At 38.9% G+C, this 25763-nt stretch overlaps 1 protein-coding gene and 3 gene segments (V, D, J or C); 1 reads left to right on the forward strand and 3 right to left on the reverse strand.

The window, feature by feature from the left end:
* LOC127536235 (Ig kappa-b4 chain C region-like) overlaps positions 1 to 6353 on the reverse strand; it is an 11946-nt gene extending 5593 nt beyond the window's left edge. The window contains 1 exon segment of the C gene segment in view: positions 6295 to 6353. Coding sequence covers positions 6295 to 6304 — 10 coding nt within the window.
* Positions 6354 to 8633: 2280 nt separating this feature from the next.
* On the reverse strand, positions 8634 to 9986 carry LOC127536242 (Ig kappa-b4 chain C region-like). The segment is given in 2 exon segments: positions 8634 to 9137; positions 9918 to 9986. A coding segment is annotated over 1 exon segment (258 nt).
* A 10407-nt stretch (positions 9987 to 20393) lies between these two features.
* Positions 20394 to 22265, reverse strand: LOC127536091 (Ig kappa-b4 chain C region-like). The segment is given in 3 exon segments: positions 20394 to 20876; positions 21652 to 21759; positions 22247 to 22265. Coding segments are annotated over 3 exon segments (459 nt in total).
* The window catches only part of LOC127536233 (immunoglobulin kappa light chain-like), a 30726-nt gene continuing 27110 nt past the window's right edge, over positions 22148 to 25763 (forward strand). Inside the window, exons 1-3 of the mRNA XM_051956065.1 lie at positions 22148 to 22417; positions 22520 to 22637; positions 23184 to 23380. Coding sequence (XP_051812025.1) covers positions 22333 to 22417; positions 22520 to 22637; positions 23184 to 23380 — 400 coding nt within the window. The 5' untranslated portion in view covers positions 22148 to 22332. The remainder of the gene's footprint in view (positions 22418 to 22519; positions 22638 to 23183; positions 23381 to 25763) is intronic.

Consider the following 25763-nt stretch of genomic DNA (forward strand, 5'->3'; position numbering starts at 1 on the left):
AATCATGAGAGAAGGAAGATTTTAATGGAAACAAAAAGACGCATGTTTGAAATTAAAGCAGGACAAACCACACATTTTCAACCTTGATTTTTTAAGTCAATATCAATCGGATGCTCACATTGCTACTCACAAGTGTTAATACCTGGACTGGATCAGGTTAATACCCTCCAATCTTTTACAAATGCAGATACGATGACTATAAACCAACTGGAAAATTTCCCTTTTCATTGCTTTTGAACATTGAAACTTGATGAATACAATTTGGGTTTTTGGACAAGAATTGAGAAATAAAGACTTTTTCATGTCAAAGTTAAGCAGATTGATATAAAATAATGCTTTTAATTACAAAAATAAAATGCAAATTAAGTGATCACATCAGTCTCCACTCATTTCAAGTCAGTTTTAGTAGATACACTTTGGCATCAATTACATCATTGAGTCTGTGTCAATCAGAGCATTTCCATAGAGAGACACTTTGCATCAGCAGCACCATGCTCCAGTGCTCTGGGAGACTTCAGTGTATGACTTCAGTATCTGCTGTCTGAATGAGAACCAGAGTGTGTAAAGTTTTTGTTCAGCCAGAACTGAGCTCAGACAGAAATGTTACTTCTGCAATTATGGAATTTAGCTCGATATATAAAGATATTCAAACAACATTTTACGAACAATGTGCTACACAAAAGAATTTAAGATGTCCAATAGATGTTGTTTGAAGAAAAATGAAAAACTGACAATTGCTGTTAAAATTCTCAAACCAGTTTCTACCTGAACAAACTTCAAACCAAAATCTTTGTTCAACATCAAATCAGTCAGAATAAAAGAAATGTGTATATTATTATAATATGTATAGAGTGAACCAGGAGCTGCACAGTGGAATAGTGGTTAGCACTTTCACCTTGCAGCAAGAAAGATCCCCAGCCTGGGCCTGGGATCTTTCTGCATGGAGTTTGCATGTTCTCCCTGTGCATGCATGGGTTTTCTCCGGTCACTCCGGCTTCCTCCCACATTCCAAAAATATGCTGAGGTTAATTGATTACTCTAAAATTGCCCGTAGGTGTGAATGTGAGTGTGATTGTCTGTCTGTATATGTAGCCCTGCGACAGACTGGCGACGTGTCCAGGGTGTCAGCTGAGATAGGCTCCAGCACCCCCCGCGACCCTCGTGAGGATAAAGCGGTGTATAGAGAATGGATGGATGTATAGATTGAACACACATTAATAATACAGTTTGAATCTGATGGGACTTAACATTTGCTCTGAAAGCACAAGTTGGGATCTAAAAAAAGAACATCTTTATATGACTCATGTAAAAGATGTTAAATTTAAACATTTCAGATGAAGTCCATGTATTCAACATACAGTTTATAGTTTTAATGCCTTTCTTGACATGAGGTTGAAAACAATGAGCTAAATATCAAAGTTCACCTCTGATCTGATCCGTTGTCATTCTTCTTGCTGTTTGAGCTTTTCAGCAGAAACACTGTGTGAATATGTTCAAAGGTTCAGTTTACAGAACAAGCATTGAAATCTCTTTATACCAAAATGTAGAAATATAAAATTGACCATTTCTACACCATAAAACTGACGTATGAACTTCGTATTATTTAATATTGATGCAGCCACATCAACACTGTAAACCAACAGAAACATAATAATAGTGATCTTAGTTTGCAACTCTTTGTCAGTGATTTGTCCATCAGTGAAGAGGAAGCCTGGCGATGTGTTGAGGACAGCTGCAGCTGACTGACTCTGAGTGTTTGCATATGTGTCCTGCCTCTGAGCTCCACACGTTAAGAGGCCAGTGTTGATCAGAGTCTGTCCAGACCTTTCACAGACTCTGACACGCCCGCAGCACATGATGATGTCCCTGACTCTACTGCTGGCCACCTGGGGCTCCTTGTTCAGGGTGAGACTCTCTGCTGAAACTTTGCTTCAGGATGCAGCAGCTTCAACCACAATCATGTTGTGCTGTGATGGAGAAAACACTGAAACAAGCAGCACTGACCTTCTTCATCTGTTGTCCATGTTCAACCAATGATCCTCTTGTGTTTGGATGCTGATCATCTTTCTCCAAGCTGGATTTGTCTCAGTCACCCTTCTCCTCTTTTTCATCTTTTCAGGTTCATCATCAGAAATCATCCTGACTCAGTCTCCTGGATCTCAGTCTGTTGTTCCAGGACAGAGAGTCTCCATCACATGTAGAAGCAGTACAAGTATTGGTAGCTACCTGCACTGGTACCTTCAGAAACCTGGACAAGCTCCTAAACTGCTTGTTTATTATGCTTCAAATCGTCAGTCTGGAGTTCCAGATCGTTTCAGTGGGAGTGGGAGTGGAACTCAGTTTACTTTGACCATCAGTGGAGTTCAGGCTGAAGATTCAGGAGTTTATTATTGTTCTCAAAGTGGTTACAGCTACCCGTTCACACAGTGATACAACGTCGTACAAAAACCTCCCTCAGCTGAAGAGGAACTGATCTGAATCAACAGCTGCACTGAAGCACAAACACTCAAACTAACTTACCCTTTACAATACAAAAAAACTGTAACAGTTTTCACATTATTTTTCACGTTTTTCATTTCATTCAATGAAAGAATTTTTTTGCCAAAAACCAGAATCAAACACCAACCCTCATTTTTTAAGACTTTTATGTCTTGAATAATATTTTAATGCGACAATACATGATAAACAAAACAGCTAATTGAAGTACAAACATTCAGCACAAGCATTTTGTAAAATTTCATCATTGCTGTCAAAAATCCAATAACTTAATTTTCTGAAATGAGAGAATACAATAACAAACTATTTCAGTTCTTAACAACACAAGAAAAATGTACGGTGTTACAAATCTTACAGTTACGATGATGCTTCTAAGAATTAAACATTATGAGCATCTTTTAGTTCAATAAACATTCTCAACAAATGTTTAAATAGCACAATTCAGCACACGGATAAGTGCAGAACTTTTAAAAAATTATTTGATCAGTTTTAAATCAATCTCCTCTTAAAAAGGCTAAGTTTGTCTCTTAAATGAAACTACAGTTAAAATTTATTGCACCAACATATGATTGACGTTCCACACTGAAAACAGTTAGCATTAATCTTTTTTTTTTAAATTTCAGCATTATCATAAACCATAAAAATGACAATGTGTTTAATTGTTTATTAAAATTCTGTCTCTGAGCTCCCTTGGGCAGTTCCTTCGACCTCATGATTCTCATTTGCTCTGACATGCACTGTGAGCTGTAAGGTCTTATATAGACAGGTGTGTGCCTTTCCTAATCAAGTCCAATTAGTTTAATTAAACACAGCTGGACTCCAATAAAGAAGCAGAACCATCTCTAGGAGGATCAGAAGAAAATGGACAGAATGTCAGTTAAATATGAATGTCACTGCAAAGGGTCTGAATACTTCTGACCATGTGATATTTCAGTTTTTCTTTTTTAATAAATTTGCAAAAAATTCTACATTTCTGTTTTTTTTCTGTCAAGATGGGGTGCTGAGTGTACATTAATGAGAAATAAAATGAACTTTTTTGATTTTGGCAAATGGCTGCAATGACACAGAAAGTGAAAAATTTCAAGTAGTCTGAATACTTTCCGTACCCACTGTATATTAAACACTGACATATGAAATACATTTTTAACATTCAAAATCTTTAACAGTAAAAATTCATGATAATTTTTTTTTTAAACTTTGGGTTGTTTTATTTATCTAAATGATGTGTCTATAACTACAACAACAACAAAAAGTCAACAGATGTGTTTATTTGATGCATTTTTGTTGTTTTAAAATGTTTTCTAACTTGCAGCAATCACAGCATGAATGAGATTGGAAAGACAAAAAGCAAATCACTGCATGCAGATGACATCCTGCTTTTTCTTTTAAACCTAAGAATAATTCAGATTTTTGAGACAACAACGTGCTTCAAGACTTGTTCAAAACAGTATAACTTTAATAATTGATTGTTAATTTTTTTGGTTTGTTGGTTTGTGTCAATTAATCAAAATAATTTGATGCTATAAGATTTTCATACCAAATAAAAGAATACCAAAAACATTGACTTGTTTTCTTCATACATTTTTTATTATTTTAAAATGCTTTAACCATCAGAATAAGGATGATTTTAGAAAGACAGAAAGTTGAAGAGAGAGCAACCAGACAACAGTATCAGAACAGAACCAGTGTGATGTTTCCACGTGATAAAGATTCATGACAAAATCCACAATAAAGTCTGCAACCTGAGAGACAAAGTATGTTGTTTTCAAGCATAAAAAGCAAAAGTATCACTGAAGGTGAACAATATTAATGATAAGATAAAGTCGCAATAGAAAAGTGAGACAACGACAGAAAGAGAAATACAGAGAACAGCAGAGTGGAACCAGTGTGATGTTCCCAGTGGGTGAGGTCAGGACTGGGAACACTGGTCTCTCCTCAGTGTCTCTGAGAGTGGAGTCTGGGAGCCCTGGGTGGCCTCACAGCTCACAGAGCCCACCTTCCCCCACTGGTCTGCAGGGAGCCTCAGGGTGCTGCTCCAGCTGTAGAGGCCGTCCTCCTGCAGCACCCCGGGGCTCCTGCTCTCCTCCCAGCTGCTGCTGCTGCTGCTGCTGCTGCCGTCCACCTTCCAGGACAGACTCCAGTCTGAGGGGAAGCCCTTGTTGGCCAGACACATGAGCGTGGCCTTCCCCTGCTGCAGCTCCTCTGTGGAGGGGGGCAGCACCGTCAGGGAGGGACGGACATCACCTAGGAGACACCAATCAGCTTAGAGGACAGGGAGCACACAGCTGTCAATCAAACAGCAGCCACTTGGACACCTTCACTGTGAGAGACTTGGTTTAGTCCTTCAAGGAATTTCTGTCAGATGCTTTTTCTGCTCCACCAGTCACTCACTCACACATTGTTTCACTTCCCTTTAACAAACCTCTCATGCACATCAGCACACAGAGAATCATCAACACTTTCAAATATGTCAGATACTCTGGAAATAAAAGCAGCACATGTGGAAACATTCACAAGTTTTTCTTTAAATCATCAACAGTATGAAGCAAACACTGCTTTGAAATATTTAGTGGAAATAAAACCAGCAGATGTGAAAACATTCATAAGTTTTACTTTAAACTGTAAAACGTCTGAACTAAATATTACTTTAAATCATCTTATGATAATAAGACAAGAACATCAACTCACCACCAAAAAAAGTTCTGCACATGGTTTTCTATCATTTTTTTAACTGTTCACATGATTTTAAACTAAATTTGAAACAATATCGGAAAAAACACAGACATCAGAGATTTTCTACATTTTTATATTCTAATGTTTCTTTACAGTCTGTGTCATATTTGTTGAAGAAAGTGTTTCTCATATAAAACAAATCATCGAAATAACAGTTCCTTCAATGGAAATTTGGAAAAATTATTCTGTGACAAAATTTACAAAATAGATTAATTTAATTTAACTACAATTTAAGTTTGAATATTGTGTCAGAGAGAAATGAGAGCAAATCTGATCAGAGTTAACCTTCATGAGGAGAAATTAAAACAGAAATATTGTAAGGAATTTTTTTTTCTCACTCAAACCATCAGAAAAGGTCATTTAATCACATTTTAAATTATTGTATTTAGTATCAAATACAGTTTAAACTTACGTCCAAATTCCAGTCTGGTTCCTCCACCAAAAGTCCACCACAGTGATACAAAGTGATTGAGCCGCCGTACAAAAACCTCTGACTGTAGAGAGACACGGCTCTCTGACTCTGAAAGAAACAAACTCAACACAAACAGTCTCAGTGAGTCAAACAGCTGCTTCACATGAAAACAAACTTTAACACAATGACAGGAATTTAAAAACAGATTCATTTGGCTTCATTATTTTGCTTTTATTATGTCAAAATCAATGTAAGTGTTCTTGATGTAGGAATTTATCAAGCAAAAATTTCTTTAGAAAAAATGGTTTTCATAGAGAATAAATCTGTAAAAACTGCCAGGACTCATTTGTGATCAATAAACTGATGATGTGATTGATCCACTGACGATCAGCTCTGTAATGTGTTTGCATATGTGTCCTGCCTCTGAGCTCCACACGTTAAGAGGCCAGTGTTGATCAGAGTCTGTCCAGACCTTTCACAGACTCTGACACGCCCGCAGCACAATGATGATGTCCCTGACTCTACTGCTGGCCACCCTGGGGCTCCTTGTTCAGGGTGAGACTCTCTGCTGAAAACTTTGCTTCAGGATGCAGCAGCTTCACCACAATCATGTTGTGCTGTGAAGGAGAAACACTGAAACAAGCAGCACTGACCTTCTTCCATCTGTTGTCCATGTTCAACCAATGATCCTCTTGTGTTTGGATGCTGATCATCTTTCTCCAACCTGGAGTTGTCTCAGTAACTCTTCTCCTCTTTTTCATGTTTTCAGGTTCATCATCAGAAATCATCCTGACTCAGTCTCCTGGATCTCAGTCTGTTGTTCCAGGACAAACTGTCTCCATCACATGTAGAAGCAGTACAAGTATTAGTATCTGGCTGCACTGGTACCTTCAGAAACCGGGAGGAGCTCCTAAACTCCTGATTTATCAAGCTTCAACTCGTCAGTCTGGAGTTCCGGATCGTTTTAGTGGACGTGGATCAGATCCTGTCTACACTTTGACCATCAGTGGAGTTCAGGCTGAAGATTCAGGAGTTTATTACTGTCAACAGAGTTCCAGCACACCGTTCACACAGTGATACAACGTCGTACAAAAACCTCCCTCAGCTGAAGAGGAACTGATCTAAATCAACAGCTGCACTGAAGTTAAACCACTAAGAGACCTGATCGATCGATCTATCTATCTATCTATCTATCTATCTATCTATCTATCTATCTATCTATCTATCTATCTATCTATCTATCTATCTATCTATCTATCTATCTATCTATCTATCTGTCTATCTATCTGTCTATCTATCTGTCTGTCTGTCTATCACATGACATGAATCCAAATAGTTTTCTAGTTTTTTTTTTTTTTGCAAACAGCCTTGATGAGAAAAAAACAAAAACATAATCACAGTGTCCAAGTTGAAAAGAGAGAACTCATGATAAGTTATATTTTAAATGAAGAAGAAAATCCCGTGCAACAATTATCAACAAGATGTTTAAAATAAAGATGACCAAAATTAAATCAGAATGCTTTTCATGTAAACAATATCTTAAAATGACATGATAAAAAGTCATCTTTTCTTATTTCCACCTGTATTAGGATATTTCTGCTCTGCAGAAACATTATCAAGTGAAATTTAAAAGGCTGGTGCAGAATAATACAGTTTTTCTCAGTCGCTTTGGTACATTTCTCAGATCAGAATTGAAATTCTCAAAACTACTTGTTCAATCTTCACATCATTGTGTCACTTGTGCGCATCAAAAAAGCAGTTTCTCATTTCTTTGAACAAGTTGCAAATGCTTTGGTACATCCATGCAAATGATTATGTTCAATCCTCTGCTGTTTCCTACATTATCAACTGCTGATGTCATGTTGATCAAAATGTATTGTAATGGATCTCTGTTGAATAGTCTCATCCCACACAACATTCAGGTATTAGGTCATTGCATAAGTCTTTACATGCAAACTGGTTGAGCAAGTTGTCATAATATGTCAAAGATGTTTCTATACATTTCCATTGGACTTTTATTCTAAATCTGTCCTGAAATGGTGAACTGTTCCCAGGTGAATCTTGAATTTCTCTATGAAGGGAAATGTGTGAAAGGTTAGGATCTTTCTGAAATTGCTCAAAGACGCAAGAGAAGATATTCATAATGCAGATCAGAATTTGTGGTCCAACAGACAGGAACATCAGGAGGTGCAGGAAGACTGCACTGTAATTCCTACAGCACTGCATGCACAGTTTTCCCTAAGGAGAATGTCCTATGTTCACATTTCTACTGCTGTTTTTTTCCTTGTACTATGCAGCGCTGTTTTCCTTTCTGTCTCACAATGTCATGGTCTGTTGACAAATTACAACAGTAAAAGCATAAATAATTGTCATCAAAACTTTAGCCATAGTTTACATCAGAACATCCCTCCAGAGTACACTGTTCTAATAACATCACTAAGCAATTTGACTGTCTTATCCACACACAATGGAACCAGGACTTGTCATTCTGATGGCAATGACATGTTCACTGACACAGATATTTACTTCTGAGAGATGTTTCGCTATTTGTATGAACTGTATTGAGAAATGCACTTGCTGTGTTGCAAATATCGATGATGATTCGAGAAATGCACCAAAGCAACTGAGAAAAGCTGTAATACCTGATTTATTCCGAGAGTTTAGAATTACAATTGTGTGCTGTGATGAGAAAATCTGACTCATATTTCTTAAGATTTCTTAAGATTCACGATAGATTCATGACCCTTCCTGCTCCAGGGGCACCGTCCCATGGCTGAACCTTCGCTCTGATGCTCCCGATTGAGGGGGATATGCGAAAATCAGAATTTCCCCTCCTGAGATGAATAGAATAGAATAGAATAGAATAGAATAGAATAGAACAGAACAGAATAGAATAGAATAGAAAGCCTTTATTGTCATTGTATGACGGGTATGGAATAAGAAAATAAAATAAATGAATAAATGAATAAAAAACTAAAGACCCATGAAAAAGTTGATAATCAGAGACAAATCTTTATTGTTTTGAAGCATGAACAGTATCAGCATCACTGAAGGTGAATCATAATAATGGTAAGTTGGAGTCATTAGAAATGAAAGAGCCAAAGAGAGAAAGAAAAACAGAGAACAGTATCAGAACAGAACCAGTGTGATGTTCCCAGTGGGTGAGGTCAGGACTGGGAACACTGGTCTCTCCTCAGTGTCTCTGAGAGTGGAGTCTGGGAGCCCTGGGTGGCCTCACAGCTCACAGAGCCCACCTTCCCCCACTGGTCTGCAGGGAGCCTCAGGGTGCTGCTCCAGCTGTAGAGGCCGTCCTCCTGCAGCACCCCGGGGCTCCTGCTCTCCTCCCAGCTGCTGAGGCTGCTGCTGCCGTCCACCTTCCAGGACAGACTCCAGTCTGAGGGGAAGCCCTTGTTGGCCAGACACATGAGCGTGGCCTTCCCCTGCTGCAGCTCCTCTGTGGAGGGGGGCAGCACCGTCAGGGAGGGACGGACATCACCTAGGAGACACCAATCAGCTTAGAGGACAGGGAGCACACAGCTGTCAATCAAACAGCAGCCACTTGGACACCTTCACTGTGAGAGACTTGGTTTAGTCCTTCAAGGAGTTTCTGTCAGATGCTTTTTCTGCTCCACCAGTCACTCACTCACACATTGTTTCACTTCCCTTTAACAAACCTCTCATGCACATCAGCACACAGAGAATCATCAACATGTTCAAATATGTCAGATACTCTGGAAATAAAAGCAGCAGATGTGGAAACATTCACAAGTTTTTCTTTAAATCATCAACAGTCTGACCGAAACATTACTTGAAATCATTTTGTGGAAATAAGATGAGAACATCAACTCACCACCATAAAATGTTCTGTACATGGTTTTCTATCATTATTTAACTGTTTTAAACTGAATTTGAAACAATATCTGACAAAACACAGACATCAGAGATTTCATCCATTTTTGTATTGTAATTTTTCATTACAGTGGGTGCCGTGTCATTTGATGATTCTTTTTTCATGTAAATTAATTCATCCAAACAACAGTTAATTTAATGGAAATTTGGAAAAAAAAAATTCTGTGATGTATTTGACAATTTTAACTTCACAACATTATAATTTTGAAATTTGTGCCAGACAGAAATAATACCAAAGCTGATCAGAGTTAACCTTCATGAGGAGAAATTAAAACAGAAATATTGTAAAGAAATTTGTATCTCATTCAAACCATTAAAAAAGATCATTTCAGTACATCTTGTATTTAGCATCAAACACAGTACTTACGTCCAACATCCAGTCTGGTTCCTCCACCGAACGTGTACCACAGTGATACAAACTGATTGAGTCGCGGTACAAAAACCTCTGACTGTCGAGAGACACGACTCTCTGATTTTGTCACACTGAACTAAACCTACAAGCACTAAAGACTGAACCATTACCACCAGAGAATGATTTATCTTCTGTAACATTATATTATTTTAAATCCATTGTATCATTTTTTTGAATTTCCAACGTAGTGTCCTATTGGCAAAATATTTGTAAAAGAATTTAAAGAAAAAGATGTTTATACTCTTCAGTAGAATTAATGGACAAGCTAAGGATACTGAAACAGGAATAGATTTTTTTTTTAAATAAATCAAAAATGGAACTTACGTCCAAATTCCAGTCTGGTTCCTCCACCGAACGTGTACCACAGTGATACAAACTGATTGAACCGCCGTACAAAAACCTCTGACTGTAGAGAGACACGACTCTCTGACTTTGTCACACTGAACTAAACCTACAAGCGCTAAAGATTCAATTATTTACACTAGAAAATGATTTGTCTTCTGTACCATTCTATTATTTTTAAACCATTTTGTGTTTTTTTAATTTCGATTGGTAAAGTCAACATCGTGTCCTCATGACAAAATGTTTGTTAAAGAATTTACAGGAAAAGCTTTTTATACTCCTCAGTATAATTAATGGACATATTAAGAACACTGGAACAGTGCTAGATCTTTAAGAAATACATCAAAAATGGAACTTACGTCCAAATTCCAGTCTGGTTCCTCCACCAAAAGTCCACCACAGTGATACAAACTGATTGAGCCACCGTACAAAAACCTCTGACTGTAGAGAGACACGGCTCTCTGACTCTGAAACAAACAAACTCAACACAAACAGTCTCAGTGAGACAAACAGCTGCTTCACATGAAAACAAACTTCATCAGAGTGACAGAAATTTTGAAATATATTCATTTGTCTTGATTTTTTGTTTTTATTGTGCCAAATCAATGCTGAGCTATCTGGACGCAAAAGTCAAACATTTCTTTTAGAAATAAGTTTCATGCCACAAAAAATCCAGAAAACAGTCTGGACACATATTTCTGATCAATATTCTGATAAAATAAATTAATCCATTGATAGCCTACATCCTCAGATTGATCCAAGTTCCTGTTGGAGTCAGTCAGAGCATTTCCATAGAGAGACACTTTGCATCAGCAGCACCATGCTCCAGTGCTCTGGGAGACTTTATAGTCCTGACACTTGAACACGGGATGACTGACAGCTGTCCTCCATGACAACAGAAGACACAGAAATCCTCCTCATCAAAAACATGACTTTCATCTTCATCTGGACTCTCCTCTGCTGCTGCTTCACAGGTAAAGTCCAGAGAATCAAACTCCTCTGTCAACATTAATCCATCTCAAAATGAAGCCCACAAAACCATGACTCTGCTTTCTGTTTGTGTCTCTGTATCCTCAGAGTCCAGAGGTCAGGCCACAGTGACTCAGCCTGGATCAGTGAGTTCTGCTCTGGGAGGCTCTGTCACCATCAGATGTCAGACCAGTCACAGGGTAGATGATGGGACAGACCAATCCTGGTACCAACAGAGAGATGGAGAACCTCCTAAACTGCTCATTTACTATCGTAGTTCTAGAGCATCTGGGATTCCAGATCGATTTTCAGGCAGCGGATCAAACACAGACTTCACTTTGACCATCAGTGGAGTTCAGGCTGAAGATGCTGCAGTTTATTATTGTATGGGAGAATTCTACATCAACAGTCAGTGGTCGTTCTCACAGTGAAAAACCGTTGTACAAAAACCTCCTTCAGTCAAACTGAACAGAAACTGAAATGAGATTCACACTTGACTGAACACAAACACACAGTTGTATTTCTGTCTTTGTTGTGAAGCGTGACATGAAGGCTGTGGGTATTGACACAGAGACCTGGGAAAATCTCGCAGCTGATCGGTCACAATGGAGAGGAGCCGTGACCAAGCACTTCAAAATTGGAGTTCTCCACAGCCATGGTCGCCGATGCTTCAGCCAAGTACACAACTAGGATGCTATACCCATAGTCAGCCCTGACCGACAGAGGCCATTATTATTATTATGGTTGGATCACCACTGACATAATTCTCTCAGCCTCTTATCCCGATCTTCATCATTAAAAATCTATTGTCTAAGTCCATCCCAAGCACTTCCCAAACACAAAACCTCATTCTGCCTCAAAGATGTTACACTCAACACTGATGGTGAGTCAGTAAATGAGAATGCAGAGCTTAAAACTTAAATGAATATACATAAATTACATATATTTAACATCAAATTCCCACACATTTTCTGTACCATCAGTGCTGATTAAAATATTTTCCTAATCTGCCTGCTGTCATCAGGAAGAGTATCAACATCTCAACAGATGCTCCTTGTCATAGCATTGCAATATCACTCTGACTGCTGAATATAGCATGTGATGATAAATTACACAATTTTCTCCCCTTAAACACATCTTAACGTGTAGGATATCAGATGAGTCACACTGAACGTCCAAGGAGTCCTGATAATCCATGTGTCAATGTGAATCTCAATTGTGGTGGGATGCGAGGACATTGGTTTTTTTTGGGGGGGGACATGCGGTTTAATGAGGACATGATGTTGCAAGGGGACAAAACATTTCATGGAGACAGAGTGTTTTATGGGGACATAGTTGTTGATGAGGACCTGGTAGTACTTGTGGATATCTCAGTATGCGATGATGTAATGTGTTATGGAGTCATGGTGGGTTTGTAGGTGTCAGTGAAGCTGAAAAGAGTAAGTGCTCACCATGTCAACAACACAAATATTTGGACAATGAAATGTATGAAGTGTTAATAGTTAAAGCAAACAGACTACTGTACATTCAATAACTGTCAAAGTTCACACATTTCCAGTGTTTGATAAATGATCATCTAACCCAGGGGTGTCAAACTCATTTTAGCTCAGGGGCCACATAGAGGAAAATCTATTCCCAAATGGGCCGGACTGGTAAAATCATGGTATATAACTTAAAAATAACAACTTCAAATTGTTTTCTTTGTTTTAATACTGTCCAAAATAGGACAAACAACATCACCATTAATCATAAAACACTTCAAGTTTTTTTTGAAAATTCTGAGGACAAAGAACACACAAACACACAATGCCTCAGTGATTCACAGAACCATAACAGTATCACAGACCACAGAACTATATGAAGGTGTCTCATTCAGCACTTTAAGTGTGGTTGCATTGTTTATTTGATTCCTGATACCTGGCATCTTTTAGCTTTCACCAGTGCATCAATATCAGGCATCACATTCTGAGTGACAACCAACTTCGGGATGTGATTCAAGTGGCTGTGCATGAGCCTTGAGCGCAGCTTGGTTTTATTAATGCTCATTACAGAGAAGACCTGTTCACAAATATATGTGGTTCCAAACATGGACAACAGCTTTGCAGCGAGGGCTGTCAAGTTGGGGTAACCTGGCAAGAGGTTCTGATAAAATGTGACCAAGCTAGCTGTGGCAAATTTGCCCTTGAAATCTGAATCACACTGCAAGTCAGTTATTTCAAGTTGGATGTTGACAGGCAGATCAGAGGGATTCACGGTGAATGGCGAGCAAAAAACTTTGAAGTCTTTCTCCAGTTCACAAAAAATCTGAAGACGTTGCTCAAACTCCCCTAACAGTCCCGCGATTTTATCTTTGAACCGCTTCATGTCTGCGACACGTTGGGTCGCGCACACGTTTCAGACAGGGGAAGTGAGCTGCATCACCACCGGCGAGTTGCGTCTCCCACAGTGACAGCTTCAACTTGAAAGCGCGTATGCTGTCATAATACTGTGTGACAACTTTGTTGCGCCCTTGCAGCTGTTTGTTCAAGGTATTCAGTAACATCCACCATGAATGCAAGGTCCTGCATTCATTCTCCGGAATGAAATTCTCACACCGGCTTGCCTTTTTCTTCCATAAACTGCTCGATTTCTTCTCGTAAGTCAGAGAAACGCCTCAGCACAGCACCGCAGCTTAACCACCTTACCTCAGTGTGGTATGGCAAGCCATAGATGTGGTCTTTCTCTCTGAGAAGGCTGTCAAACTGACGGTGATTCAGGCTTCTGGATCGGATGAAATTCACTGTTTGGATGACCACCTTCATGAAGTTATCCATGTTTAATGACTTGCAACACAGAGCCTCTTGGTGCAAAATACAGTGAAAAGTTTCCAAAAAAATTGCATCCTGTGTCTGCAGAGCGCACTCTCTCTCTGAACTTTGTCACAACACCCGCTTTTTTTACCAATCATTGAGGGAGCGCCATCCGTAGCCAGGCTGACAGCGTGCAACCAGTCCACTCCGATCCTGTCCAGGGCACCGACGAGTGCAGAGAAAATATCAGCGGCTGTCGTATCGGACATTGGCACCATTTCCACAAACTCTTCAGTGACAGTCAATGTGTCATCAACCCCACGGATGAAAATGGCCAGTTGTGCAAAATCTGTCATGTCCATGCTTTCATCAATTGCAACTGAAAAGGCAATAAAAGTCTTTACTTTGTTCTTTAACTGGCTGTCCAAACCCACTGAGAGATTGGAAATCCGGTCTGCGATGAGGTTTCTTGTCAGGCTGATATTTGCAAAGGCCTGTCACTTTTCAGGGTACACGACCTCCGCTGCCTTCAGCATGCACGTTTTAATGAATTCACCCTCACTAAATGGTTTTGAAGCCACTGTAATTTCCTTAGCAATGAGGTAGCTCGCTTTCACCGCAGTGTCACTGATGTCTTGGCTGTGAGTAAAAACGGACTGCTGTTTCCTCAGACCTGACAACAGTTAATCCAGCTTCTCTTTATATTCTTTCAGCACTGCAACGTGCTGTGAACACACCAAACATACTGCTTTCCCATTCATTTCCGTGGAAAAAAAAAAAAAAAAAAAAAAGGGAGAATGACCATTTTTTCTTGGAACACTCTGCATCCACTTCTCTTTTTTGATAGCGACATATTGGGGCAATGTAGGTTTAAAGCATATAATGCTAAAAGCAGAAGCCATAATAAATATCGTGGGCAAAACACAGTAGCTCATCCAGATTGGCTGCGCTTGCTTGACCGACTTGCTCTGCCCTGGTACAAACAGTTTACTTGCCTAATCCAATTGCTATCGCCATCTAGTGGACACAATTAGAACAGCAGTTTATTGAAAAATTGCAGCTCATTTTTGGACTTTACATAATCATCCCTCGGGCCAGATTAAATCCGTTTGCCCTGTTTCACAGGCCGTACATTTGACACCTCTGATCTAACCCGTATTTGACCACAGATTTAATCATTATATATAACTTAATAGTTTCATCAGTTGCCATGAAAGCACTTTTTTTCTTCACAGAGGTGGTATGATGTATTTCAGTGAAACTTAAGATGAGTGCAATGGCTCAGATGCAGGGAAGAGATTACAAGACACTAATAATGTTTTAGAATGCTTTAATGTACTAAATACCACACAGGACCATACAGAACAAGAAACCTGGGACAGAACCAGAAGTATAGCCAACCAGGACCTAAGAAACAGAGATAGCCCTCTAGAGGGCTGACAGAATGATTAAAGAACTTAGAAAACTATGAAACCCATGTTTAGTAACACCAAAGCAGAAATCAAAAATAATGCAAAAAAAAAAAAAAAAAAAACAGACTCAATACTAGAAGTAATCCAAAACTCCACTAATCCCAAAAAACTATTTACAAACTACTATATTATACCTGAGAATATTACAGGATACAACTAACAAACAACTGTAAATACTAACATTGATAACAGTCTGATATTACTTGGGAACAGAGACTTAGCTGACTGTCATGGAGGAGTTCAGGACGAGGAGAGGGGAAGCCAGGCTCGGTCAGTCCAGGTAAGTGAAGCTTCTCACAGCTGTACAATCCAGCGATGGTACAGCTGGGGTAGAGGAATGGCTATGAGGAGTCCGAGCTTTCCATGACGTTGTAAGACACCTGGGTAGTTTATGGCATCTCAGGTGGTGAGGTCTGGCTGGCAGCAGGCATTTCCTCCAGAGGCTCCAAGATGGAAAGGAGGTAGGTAACCAGGCAGAGGATCCAGAAAGCAGAAACAGGCAGAAGTCAACATGTTCATTGTGGCATCTGATTACAAGCAGAGCGGGAGCAGCTTGATTGCACGGCTTCCACCTGCACACAATCACCAACTCAGAACACCTGCTGCAGCCTTCTACACCAACACACACCTGAGAGTAAGAGAGAGAAAGTGAGAGGAGAGAATAGAGCCAGAGGAGAGAGCACTGCCCCTGACCACAGTCTCAGGCTGTGTTCATGACAGAAACTGCACAAGTTATGTTGAATTTTTGAATGTAGGGTAAATATACATGTGGACAAAATTCTTGGTACGCCTCAGTTAATGAAAGAAAAACCCATAATGGTCACAGAAATAATTTGAATCTGACAAAGTAATAATAAATAAAAATTCCATGAAAATTAACCAATGAAAATCAGACATTGCTTTTGAACCATGGTTTAACAGAATTATTAAAAAAAAAAAAACTCATGAGAGGCCTGGACAAAAATGATGGTACGCCTAGAAACGACTGAAAATAATGTGATCACAGGGACATGTTCCACCAAGGTGGGTCCTCTAATTAGCATCTCAGGTGTCTACAAAGTTATAATCAATCTGTCGCCCTATTTATAGGGTTCCAAGTAGTCACTGTGCAGTTTGGTGTGTACCACACTAAACATGGACCAGAGGAAGTGAAGGAGAGAGCTGTCTCTGGAAATTAGAAAGAAAATTATACACAAACATATTAAAGGTAAAGGCTATAAGACCATTTACAAGCAGCTTGATGTTTCTGTGACTACAGTTGCACATATTGTTCAGAAATTTATTAAGACCCATGGGACTGTAGCCAACCTCCCTGGACGTGGCCGCAGGAGGAAAAATTGATGACAGATGGAACTGACGGATAATATGAATGGCAACAAAAGAGACCAGAACAACCTCTGAAGACATTAAAGGTGAACTCCAAGATCAAGGTACATCAGTGTCAAATCACACCATCCTTCGCTGTTTGAGCCAAAGAAGACATCATGGGAGACGACCATCATTTAAAACAAATCATAAAGAAACCAGACTGGAATTTGCCAAACTGCATGTTGACAAACCACAAAGCTTCTGGGAGAATGTCCTATGGACAGATCAGACAAAACTTGAACTTTTTGTCAAGGCACATCAGCTCTATGTTCACAGATGCAAAAATGAAGCATATCAAGGAAAGAACACTGTTCCTACTGTGAAACATGGAGGAGGCTGTGTTATGTTCTGGGGCTGCTTTGTTGCATCTGACACAGGGTGTCTGGAATTGTGCAGGGTACAGTGAAATGTCATGACTATCAAGGTATTCTAGAGGGGAAATGTGCTGCCCAGTGTCAGAAAGCTTGGTCTCAGTCACAGGTCATGGGTCTTGCAACAGGATAATGAGCCAAAACACACAGCTAAAACCACCCACGAATAGCTAAGAGGAAAACATAGGAATATTCTGAAGTGGCCTTCTATGGGCCTTGATCTAAATCCTGTTGAACATCTGTGAAAAGAGCTGAAACATGCAGGCCAGAGAAGGCACCCTTCAAACCTGAGACAACTGGAGCAGCCTGCTCACAAGGAGTGGACCAAAATACCTGCTAAGAGATACAGAAGTCTCATTGACAGTGACAGAAATTGTTTGATTTCAGTGATTGTCTCAAAAGGTTGTGCAACAAAATAGTAAGTTAAGGGTACCATCATTTTTGTCCAGGCCTGTTTCATTTTGAAAATAATTGTGTTGAACCTCAGTTCAAAAGCAATTTCTGATTTCCATTGATTAATTTTCATAGAATTTGTATTCATTACTTTTGCCAGATTCTATTATTATTTCTGTGACCATTGTGGGTTTTTCCTTTCTTTAACTGAGGGGTACCAACATTTTCATTCACGTGTGTGTTCTTAAACTGTAAAACCTCTCACCTTGTTTAACATTCATTGCACTGTGATACCTGGCAAGGACTGTGCTTTAGTTTGAGAAATTTAAAGCTTGAACAATGAATTCAGTGTACATGCTTCAAAAAATTAGCAATGTGAAAATTATGGCAGCTGATTCACATTGCTGAAATCAGACTGCAGGCAGGTGGAAGATTCAGGAAGCAGAGAGACACAGACAGAGGTAGCCAGAGGGACAAGACAAGGAGAGACAGATGACATGGGATGAGTGAGGGAGAGAAATAGGAGAGAGAGACCAGAGAGAATGAGAATAGGGAGAGACAGATGTAAGACAGGAAAAAGGAGGGAGAACGAGAGAAGGACAGAAGAACAGGGTCAGGGACAGGGATCATAACAAATCAAGGCAGTTTTTAACTGTTACCTTCAAGAATTTTAGTTTTCCCTCTAAACTCTACCTGCTCGGTCATTTGTGCTTCCACATTGTTTGTATTTGAGTTCAAATGAGAAGTGAGAAGAGGAATTTCACGAGAGGTAAAAATATAACTTTTCAAATACAGAAAAAGATTGAGAAAAATGCTGGTTACAGTCTGCATAAAATGTCATATCTCTTTAGATATACACAGATTGAGAAATGTAAACATTGTTAATAATACTGAGCTCTGATAGTGATTGAGTAAAGTACTGTGGAATCACTTGTAACACTTAGTCAGACTATTTGACATACAAAACTTTTAATATGCTTTTTGACATACACAGACAGTGGGTTTTGATCAGCTAAAACCAGCATGAGACCAAAAGGTGGAAATAAAAACCCCACAATGTGCACAAATTCACAATATTTACAGAATAAAACTGATGTATCAGCTTCATATTATTAAATATTGATTCACCTAAAACATCAACATTATAAACCAACAGAACATATTATTAGTGATTTTAGTTTGTGACTCTTTGTCAGTGATTTATCCATCAGTGAGGAGGAAACCTGGTGATGTGTTGAGGACAGCTGCAGATGACTGACTCTGAGTGTTTGCATATGTGTCCTGCCTCTGAGCTCCACACGTTAAGAGGCCAGTGTTGATCAGAGTCTGTCCAGACCTTTCACAGACTCTGACACGCCCGCAGCACAATGATGATGTCCCTGACTCTACTGCTGGCCACCCTGGGGCTCCTTGTTCAGGGTGAGACTCTCTGCTGAAAACTTTGCTTCAGGATGCAGCAGCTTCACCACAATCATGTTGTGCTGTGATGGAGAAACACTGAAACAAGCAGCACTGACCTTCTTCCACCTGTTGTCCATGTTCAACCAATGATCCTCTTGTGTTTGGATGCTGATCATCTTTCTCCAAGCTGGATTTGTCTCAGTAACAATTCTCCTCTTTTTCATGTTTTCAGGTTCATCATCACAAGTCATTATGACTCAGTCTCCTGGATCTCAGTCTGTTGTTCCAGGACAAACTGTCTCCATCACATGTAGAAGCAGTACAAGTATTAGTAACTACCTGAGCTGGTACCTTCAGAAACCGGGCGAAACTCCTAAACTCCTGATTTATAAAGCTTCAACTCGTCAGTCTGGAATTTCTGATCGTTTCAGTGGAAGTGGATCAGATCCTGTCTATACTTTGACCATCAGTGGAGTTCAAGCTGAAGATTCAGGAGTTTATTACTGTCAGCAAGGTGCCAACTTGTTCACACAGTGATACAATGTCGTACAAAAACCTCCGTCAGCTTAAGAGGAACTGATCTGAATCAACAGCTGCACTGAAGCTACAACACTAAGAGACCTGATCGATCTATCGATCTATCTATCTATCGATCTATCTATCTATCTATCTATCTATCTATCTATCTATCTATCTATCTATCTATCTATCTATCTATCTATCTATCTATCTATCTATCTATCTATCTATCTATCTATCTATCTATCTATCTATCTATCTATCTATCTATCTATCTATCTATCTATCATCACATGACATGAATCCAAATACTTTTCTCGTTCATTATTGTTTGCAAACTTGATATATTGCGAAAATTGTATTGCTCTGATGAGAAAAAAACAACGATCACAGTATCCAAGTTGAAAAGACACACATGAAAACTGATATTTGAAATAAATGAGAAAATTCCCTGCAAAAATTATCAACTGGATATTTAACATATTTTGGCATCGTCCGATCAAGATGATCGGAATAAAATAAATAAATAAATAAAATAAAATAAAAATGCTTTGCATGTAAGCAATATCTTAAAATGACATGATGCAATGTCCTCCTTTCCTGTTTCTACCTGTACTACTATATTTCTGCTCTACAGAAACAGTGTCAAGAGAAATTTAAAAAGCTGGTTCACAGTAATAATACCGGATTTATCCATAAAGTTTAGAATTATAATTGTTGACTGTGATGAGAAAATCTGATATTTCTTAAAATTCATTTCAAAGATTCATGACAAAATCAACGATAAATTTGATAATTTGAGATAAATCTTTATTGTTTTGAAGCATGAACATCAGCATCACTGAAGGTGAATAATAATGGTAAGTTGGAGTCATTAGAAATGAAAGAGCCAAAGAGAGAAAGAAAAACAGAGAACAGTATCAGAACAGAACCAGTGTGATGTTCCCAGTGGGTGAGGTCAGGACTGGGAACACTGGTCTCTCCTCAGTGTCTCTGAGAGTGGAGTCTGGGAGCCCTGGGTGGCCTCACAGCTCACAGAGCCCACCTTCCCCCACTGGTCTGCAGGGAGCCTCAGGGTGCTGCTCCAGCTGTAGAGGCCGTCCTCCTGCAGCACCCCGGCGCTCCTGCTCTCCTCCCAGCTGCTACTGATGATGCCGCCGTCCACCTTCCAGGACAGACTCCAGTCTGAGGGGAAGCCCTTGTTGGCCAGACACATGAGCGTGGCCTTCCCCTGCTGCAGCTCCTCTGTGGAGGGGGGCAGCACCGTCAGGGAGGGACGGACATCACCCACTGCAGAGAGAGAACACATTTTAGACAAACTGGGAGTTTGGATCAAACTGCTCTTCAGAGTTTCACTTCCCTCTGAGATCAGTAACCATGGCAACAGACAGGCATCACTGATGAACCACGACAACAGACAGGTTTCAGTACTAAAGATAAAAATGTTAAAGTGGAGTTTTTTTACTCTAAAGTTTTCATTTTCAGTCTTCAAAAAAATAATTCCTTTCTTTTACAATTAAAAACATATGAATTAATCTAAAAAAAGTCAGATGTTTATTGTTTTTTAGCATGTAAAACATTCTGATCTAAAACAAACAAAAAAACTCATGATGATATGAGTTTCTGTTGTTCTGTCAATAAACGTTAAACGTTGACTCAAATTTCAAAACATATCAAATAAATCACACTCAGAAATTAGATATAATTCTGAAGTTTGAAGACATTTTCATTTGTGACGCAACAGATCTGACAAATTCAAGTCATTCATAGAGATCAAATAAAGTGATGAGAAATATTTTCTCAGGTAAATAGACTGAAGTATAAAAACTTTACTTCAGAGAGAAATTTTTAAAATCTTAAAACTTTTCAAACTTAATTTCCACTGAGAAAAAAATGTTGAAGTGAAGAAGATTTTAGTCTGAACACCAAATGACATCAATTCAAAATCACTGAAATGGTAAAAAATGACTTTTTCCAGCTAAAATGTTTTGAAAATATCAATGGTGATAAAATAGAGTTTCATAAATATAGAATTTTGAATGTTTAACAAGTGAAATGTACTTACAGTTAACTTCCAGTCTGGTTCCTCCACCAAAAGTCCACCACAGTGATACAAAGTGATTGAGCCGCCGTACAAAAACCTCTGACTGTAGAGAGACACGGCTCTCTGACTCTGAAACAAACAAACTCAACACAACATTCACAGTTATTCTGAAGAACAAAAGTGTCAGAAAAATTTACAAATATAAAAATAACAATTAAATTTTCCAGCTGTATTGTGAACTAAAATTCTTATATGTGAATAAATTGAATAGACATAGAGACATGAAGCATGAACACATTTCTGTGAAGATTCTGCAGTGCAGAAAAATAAACCTAAAAACTGTAGAAGAAGAAATGTTTATTCTTAATATGAAAGATTTGTTGAAAAATTGGTAATTTAAATAAAATGTGTCCCAAAGTAGATGTATTTCATCACAGTTGAAGGAGAATAAATAGAAACTTTTTTCAGAAAACTAAATCCATAGACGTATACAAATGATCACTGAAGCTTTCCTGATCAAAACTCTGATAAAGTTATTGATCCATTGATAACCTGTATCATCAGATTGATCCAAGTTCCTGTTGGAGTCAGTCAGAGCATTTCCATAGAGAGACACTTTGCATCAGCAGCACCATGCTCCAGTGCTCTGGGAGACTTTATAGTCCTGACACTTGAACACTGGATGACTGACAGCTGTCCTCCATGACAACAGAAGACACAGAAATCCTCCTCATCAAAAACATGACTTTCATCTTCATCTGGACTCTCCTCTGCTGCTGCTTCACAGGTAAAGTCCAGAGAATCAAAGTCCTCTATCAACATCCATCCCTCTTAAATGAAGCCCACAAAACCATGACTCTGCTTTCTATTTGTGTCTCTGTATCCTCAGAGTCCAGAGGTCAGGCCACAGTGACTCAACCTGGATCAGTGAGTTCTGCTCTGGGAGGCTCTGTCACCATCAGATGTCAGACCAGTCACAGGGTAGATGATGGAGAAGACCAATTCTGGTTCCAACAGAAAGATGGAGAACCTCCTAAACGGCTTAGCAGCTATGGTAATCGCAAAGTTTCAGGGATTCCAGATCGTTTTTCAGCCAGTGGATCAAACACAGACTTCACTTTGACCATCAGTGGAGTTCAGGCTGAAGATGCTGCAGTTTATTACTGTTTGGGAGAATTCAAGATAAACAGTCAGTATTCATTCACACAGTGAAAAACCGTCGTACAAAAACCTCCCTCAGTCAGACTGAACCGAGAATTACACTTCACTGAACACACTCACACACGCATATGCACACACACACACACACACACATATACACACTTGTATGTCTATTTTCTGTTTATCCACTTAACCCATCCTTAACCCTCGTATTATGTTGAATAAAAATTACATTGATTATGTTGCAGGTCATTTTTACCTGTACTGTGTAAATTCACTCAAAAGAGTCAACAAACCAGGTTAAACCAATAACAACTTTATTTTAGATTATATAAACATTTAGAAAAGAGACATACAATGCATTTTAAATTTTAAATTTAAATTGGAATAGACCAATCCTGGTACCAACAGAGAGATGGAGAACCTCCGAAACTGCTCATTTACTATGGTAGTTCTAGAGCATCTGGGATTCCATATCGATTTTCAGGCAGCGGATTAAACACAGACTTCACTTTGACCATCAGTGGAGTTCAGGCTGAAGATGCTGCAGTTTATTATTGTAAGGGCCAATTCATCATCAACAGTCAGTATTCGTTCTCACAGTGAAAAACCGTCGTACAAAAACCTCCCTCACTCAGACTGAACAGAAACTGAACTGAGACTCACACTTCACTGAACACACATCATGAAGCTGGTTGAACATTTCATTTCTTCTGTTGGACATTAAATGACTCATTCCATGACAGCTTCTCACCACCTGTTCATGTCTCATTTTAATCTCATGTTCTGCTTTCACAAAGAGTCAACAGGAGCCAACCTGAAAGAGGAAAAGAGAAAAGCTGGATCATAATGTATAGAAAGTTTTACACCCACAATTATCTCAGCTCATCCTGTTAAATAAACTGATGAGAAAGATCAGCATCAGAACCCTTTATGATCAAAAATTCTCCAAAAAAAAGTGGTTCCATCAGATCTCACAAAGCAGGATTTTAAATAAATTCAGTTTTTTTTGAGAGAGAAAGAAATCTCAATATCAACAAGAATTAAATGGCCAACAAACTGAATCATCTCTGTAATATTGCATCTATATACTGTATGCATCACTTTATTTTAACTGCTAAATTATATAACAGTTCATTTACCCCTGCATGTAAAACCCAACAAATCTATTGATTGATACTTTATTCATGGAACCAGCATGTGTCCACCCAGTCTCAGACATCTTGGTGTAAATGATCCCACTCCTCAGTTGCTTTAGGATTATCCTCTATGTTGGCTTAAGTAAACAAAATCCACATTAACTAAACAAATCTGTTGCCATCAATCTGCAGACAAAGACTCAGCTCTAAAATAATGAATAACACCAAATAAATGATGATGAATCTCAGAGATGAACAGAAAATTCAGGAGAGTTTTTCACAGGGTTTTCCGATGGGAGATTCAGCTGAGTAACAGGAATCAGGTCTGGATGATCAGGAGAACAAAAGAAACATGAGAGAAGGAAGATTTTAATGGAAACAAAAAGACGCATGCTACAGATCTTCAACCTAAATTTTTAAGTTAATATAAATCCGATGCTCACATTTCTACTCACAAGTGTTAATACCTGGACTGGATCAGGTTAATACCCTCCAATCTTTTGCAAATGTACATACAATGACTATAATAAAAATGGTTGGAAGGTATCGCCTTTCATTGCTTTTGAACATTGAATCATGGTGATTATAATTTGGGCTTTTAGGGCAAGAATTGAGAAATAAAGATGTTTTCATGTCAAAGTAAAACAGATTGATATAAAGTAATGTTACTAATTACAAATATAAAATACAAATTAAGTGACTACAAAAGTATGAACTCATTTCAAGTCAGTTTTAGTAGATACAGCTTGGCATCAATTACATCATTGAGCCTGTGTCAGTCAGAGCATTTCCATAAACATTCAGGTACAATAATAACATTCATATTCTTCAGTGATCTGCTCATGAATAAAAGCAAGTGGGACAGTAAATGTAAAAGAGTTTGGTCATGACCTTTGACCTCAGCTGCACTTTGGATTTCCAATGTATCCTGTATTACTAAAACATAAAAACGGAAACACTGATAATCAAAGATGATCCACTCAAAAACAATTAATCACTTCGATTACTAAAACATTTTACTTTATAAACTTGAAGTTAAAGTTACCTGAAGAAAATCTCTACATCAACTAGGATCACAAAAAAATACAAATATAACCGGACAAACTTGATATCAAGACATCTACGTGCTGTTTGTGAAATTTTCCACAACACCAAACTGGAATAACAGAAACTAACTGCCCAGAAACTCCAGCTCACTATCAGACTAACATCCAACATCCTAAAAATGTACATATGTGTTGTGATGCTGTGAACACTGAGGAGGAAATCTGATGATGTGTTGAGGACAGCTGCAGCTGACTGACTCTGAGTGTTTGCATATGTGTCCTGCCTCTGAGCTCCACACGTTAAGAGGCCAGTATTGATCAGAGTCTGTCCAGACCTTTCACAGACTCTGACACGCCCGCAGCACAATGATGATGTCCCTGACTCTACTGCTGGCCACCCTGGGGCTCCTTGTTCAGGGTGAGACTCTCTGCTGAAAACTTTGCTTCAGGATGCAGCAGCTTCACCACAATCATGTTGTGCTGTGATGGAGAAACACTGAAACAAGCAGTACTGACCTTCTTCCACCTGTTGTCCATGTTCAACCAATGATCCTCTTGTGTTTGGATGCTGATCATCTTTCTCCAAGCTGGATTTGTCTCAGTAATCCTTCTCCTCTTTTTTTTAATGTTTTCAGGTTCATCAGCAGATGTCATCCTGACTCAGTCTCCTGGATCTCAGTCTGTTGTTCCAGGACAAACTGTCTCCATCACATGTAGAAGCAGTTCAAGTATTAGTTACTACGTGCACTGGTACCTTCAGAAACCTGGAGAAGCTCCAAAACTGCTT

The sequence above is a fragment of the Acanthochromis polyacanthus genome, chromosome 11 (assembly GCF_021347895.1).
Source record: "Acanthochromis polyacanthus isolate Apoly-LR-REF ecotype Palm Island chromosome 11, KAUST_Apoly_ChrSc, whole genome shotgun sequence".
Classification (NCBI taxonomy): domain Eukaryota; kingdom Metazoa; phylum Chordata; class Actinopteri; family Pomacentridae; genus Acanthochromis; species Acanthochromis polyacanthus.